This window comes from Mandrillus leucophaeus, unplaced genomic scaffold (genome assembly GCF_000951045.1).
Source record: "Mandrillus leucophaeus isolate KB7577 unplaced genomic scaffold, Mleu.le_1.0 Scaffold336, whole genome shotgun sequence".
Classification (NCBI taxonomy): domain Eukaryota; kingdom Metazoa; phylum Chordata; class Mammalia; order Primates; family Cercopithecidae; genus Mandrillus; species Mandrillus leucophaeus.
In genome coordinates this window covers 2642288-2645138 of record NW_012103543.1, presented here as the reverse complement: position 1 = coordinate 2645138, position 2851 = coordinate 2642288, and the positions used below count along the sequence as shown (strand labels likewise).

The 2851-nt window shown below is 37.1% G+C and overlaps 1 protein-coding gene across 4 annotated transcripts in view; it reads left to right on the top strand.

Moving 5' to 3' along the window:
• Positions 1-2851, top strand: part of KYNU (kynureninase) — a 173966-nt gene that overhangs the window by 89409 nt on the left and 81706 nt on the right. For all 4 annotated transcript variants that reach the window (XM_011988709.1, XM_011988710.1, XM_011988708.1 and 1 more), the window contains one exon: positions 2325-2471. In XM_011988709.1, the coding sequence (XP_011844099.1) occupies positions 2325-2471 (147 nt within the window). The remainder of the gene's footprint in view (positions 1-2324; positions 2472-2851) is intronic.

Genomic DNA, 2851 nt, shown 5'->3' with positions numbered 1-2851 from the left:
ATTTTTCAAGGGCTAGCCAAATGGCAAGCAAACTATTTTTCTGTTAATACCACTGGAGTCTGCCATATTCTTCAATGGGATGGGAAAAGGGTGACAAATTCACTATATCATTTTCAATTTCAAATGTCGTGCCCATGGGTGCCATTAAAATCATGCTAAAGACCAGAATTATTTGTTGAAATGGAATCGTGACTATCTTTCATGTCCCCTCTTATTCTAAGTATCAGACATTTTCTTTGTGTTTAGAGTAAGATAGTGAAGAAAGGGATGTGGTATAATGGGAAGAGTTTGGGATTTACAGCCTGGCTAATATTTCCAGTGAAGGCTCAGACGCTCCAGTTTACTGGGTATGTGACTTTGGGAAAGTTACTTTATTCTCTGAGACTCCTTTATATTTAAACAGATAACAAAAGCATGTATCGAATCAGGCTTGACCTAAGACCTAAATGTGTGCTTTACATTAATAGAGATACAAGGCTCAGCTGCACAGACTTTGACATGTAAACCCTGCAACTTGTGTAATTTGTCACTAGGTGACTCATACAGAATAAATTTTGGGTTTCACATAAGAGGATCCCAGGCCGCTAAGTCATTGTTTGAACAATTACTTCTTTCAACCCAGAATTACTTTGAATAGATTAAAGATATACTCTGTTCACTTCCATATGCCAACATGCAATAAATTAATGGGATAAAAAGTTCTCGCCTGAGAGGATATAAATTGAGAGGATATAAATTGTTAGTTTCTAGCAAAAATGAATATAGCTGCTAATAATGACATAAGTGACCAAAATATTGTGGAGTTTCATGAGTTACTCATAATCTTGGGACCACTGTTGAGCATTACCTAGAACACACCAACATGAGAGAGGGCCGTATCCTGTCATCGAGAAATATATTTCTTATGTGCTTAATACTGATTTTTTAAGATATAAATTAAGTATTAGTATCTATAATATTTTCCTTACCACTTTATTGGAAATTATAGTGGGTAAACCATATAGATTATTTTAAGAATAAAGAGTTTTGGATTGCCAAGTTATTAATTTTACTTACAATTATTGAAATTCTTTTATTTATATAAAGTATACTTCACTTAATAATTCAGAGATTTTAATAACAATCCAGTTACTATTGGGATACCGATTTTTATTGATGCCCATTTTGTAAACAAATTCCTAGTTTCTTCTAGTAGAGAGTGTATTACACACCCACACACATACACACTCACACACACACGTACTCTCTTAACATGAGCAGAGTAATTGGCAAATACCAAAATAATTAAAAATTAAAAGTAAACTATAGGATGATATCTTAATGAGCTTCCCCCAAATATTAATGTAATTAATGATGCATTGACCTCAAAATCATGTCAGACAGCACTGGAGAAAATTCATGACCGGGTGCACTGTCTCACGCCTGTAATCCCAGCACTTTGGGAGGTTGAGGTGGGCAGATCACCTGAGGTCGGGAGTTCAAGACAAGCCTGACCAACACGGAGAAACCCCATCTGTACTAAAAATACAAAATTAGCCGGATGTGGTGGCACATGCCTATAATCCCAGCTACTTGGAAGGCTGAGGCAGGAGAATCACTTGAACCCGGGAGGTGGAGGTTGTGGTGAGTCAAGATCATGCCTTTGCACTCCAGCCTGGGCAACAAAAGTGAAGCTCCATCTCAAAAAAAAAAAAAGAAAACTTACTGGATAGATGCCTCAGCCACCCAAGTAGCTGGGATTACAGGCATGCACAACCACACCCAGATAATTTTTGTATTTTTAATAAAGACTGGGTTTCACCATGTTGGCCAAGCTGGTCTCGAACTCCTTACCTCAAGTGATCTGCCCACCTTGACATCTCTAAGTGCTGGGATTACAGGCGTGAGTCACCATACCTGGCATGTTTTTGGAAAAAATAACAGGATATTAGACTGATAAATACAATACCAATTTCTGATCATTTATTTTGCTATATAATAGACTTCTTGCACTTTATGGTGTTTTATTAGTCAGGAATAAGGAGAAAACAACTTATAGGTGTGGAAATGTTACAAATTAATTTTTAAAAACTAGAGAATAAATCAAACAATTAGGCTTTTGCAGACTTTCACTTTAAAAACCACTTTTTACTTTTTAATTATCATTTCTTAATAATAAAAATTATGCTTAAATGCTGCTTCTATGTCAGATTTTTAAAGAGCCTTAATCTGAAAAAAAAAAATCTTCTAATGCAAAAGAGCTCACGGTGAAATTTAGATTGGCAATATGAAATTACAAATTTATTAGTATTGATATGACCTAACTTGTGCCTAACTTGATTTAGGGGGAAGAAACCTTAAGAATAGAGGATATCCTTGAAGTAATTGAGAAGGAAGGAGACTCAATTGCAGTGATCCTGTTCAGTGGGGTACATTTTTACACTGGACAGCACTTTAATATTCCTGCCATCACAAAAGCTGGACAAGCGAAGGTATGCACACCATTTACTTCTTCCCACTTTACTCCAAACATCACTCTACTTAAGAGTGTTCTAATTGCGTGACTTGTGAAGTGCTTTAGCTTGTGTCTGAGTAAAACTATTTCAATAGTTAAAAAAAAAAAGAGTAAGCCTAGGGTGGGGTACGATGGCTCATACCTGTAATCCCAGAACCTCGGGAGGCTAAGGTGGGCAGATCACAAGATCAGGAGTTCGAGACCAGCCTGACCAAAATAGTGAAACCCTGCCTCTACTAAAAATACAAAAATTAACCGGGCATGGTGGTGGGTGCCTGTAATCCCAGCTATTTGGGAAGCTGAGGCAGAAGAGTCGCTTGAACCCAGGAGGCGGAAGTTGCAGTGAGCCGAGATTGC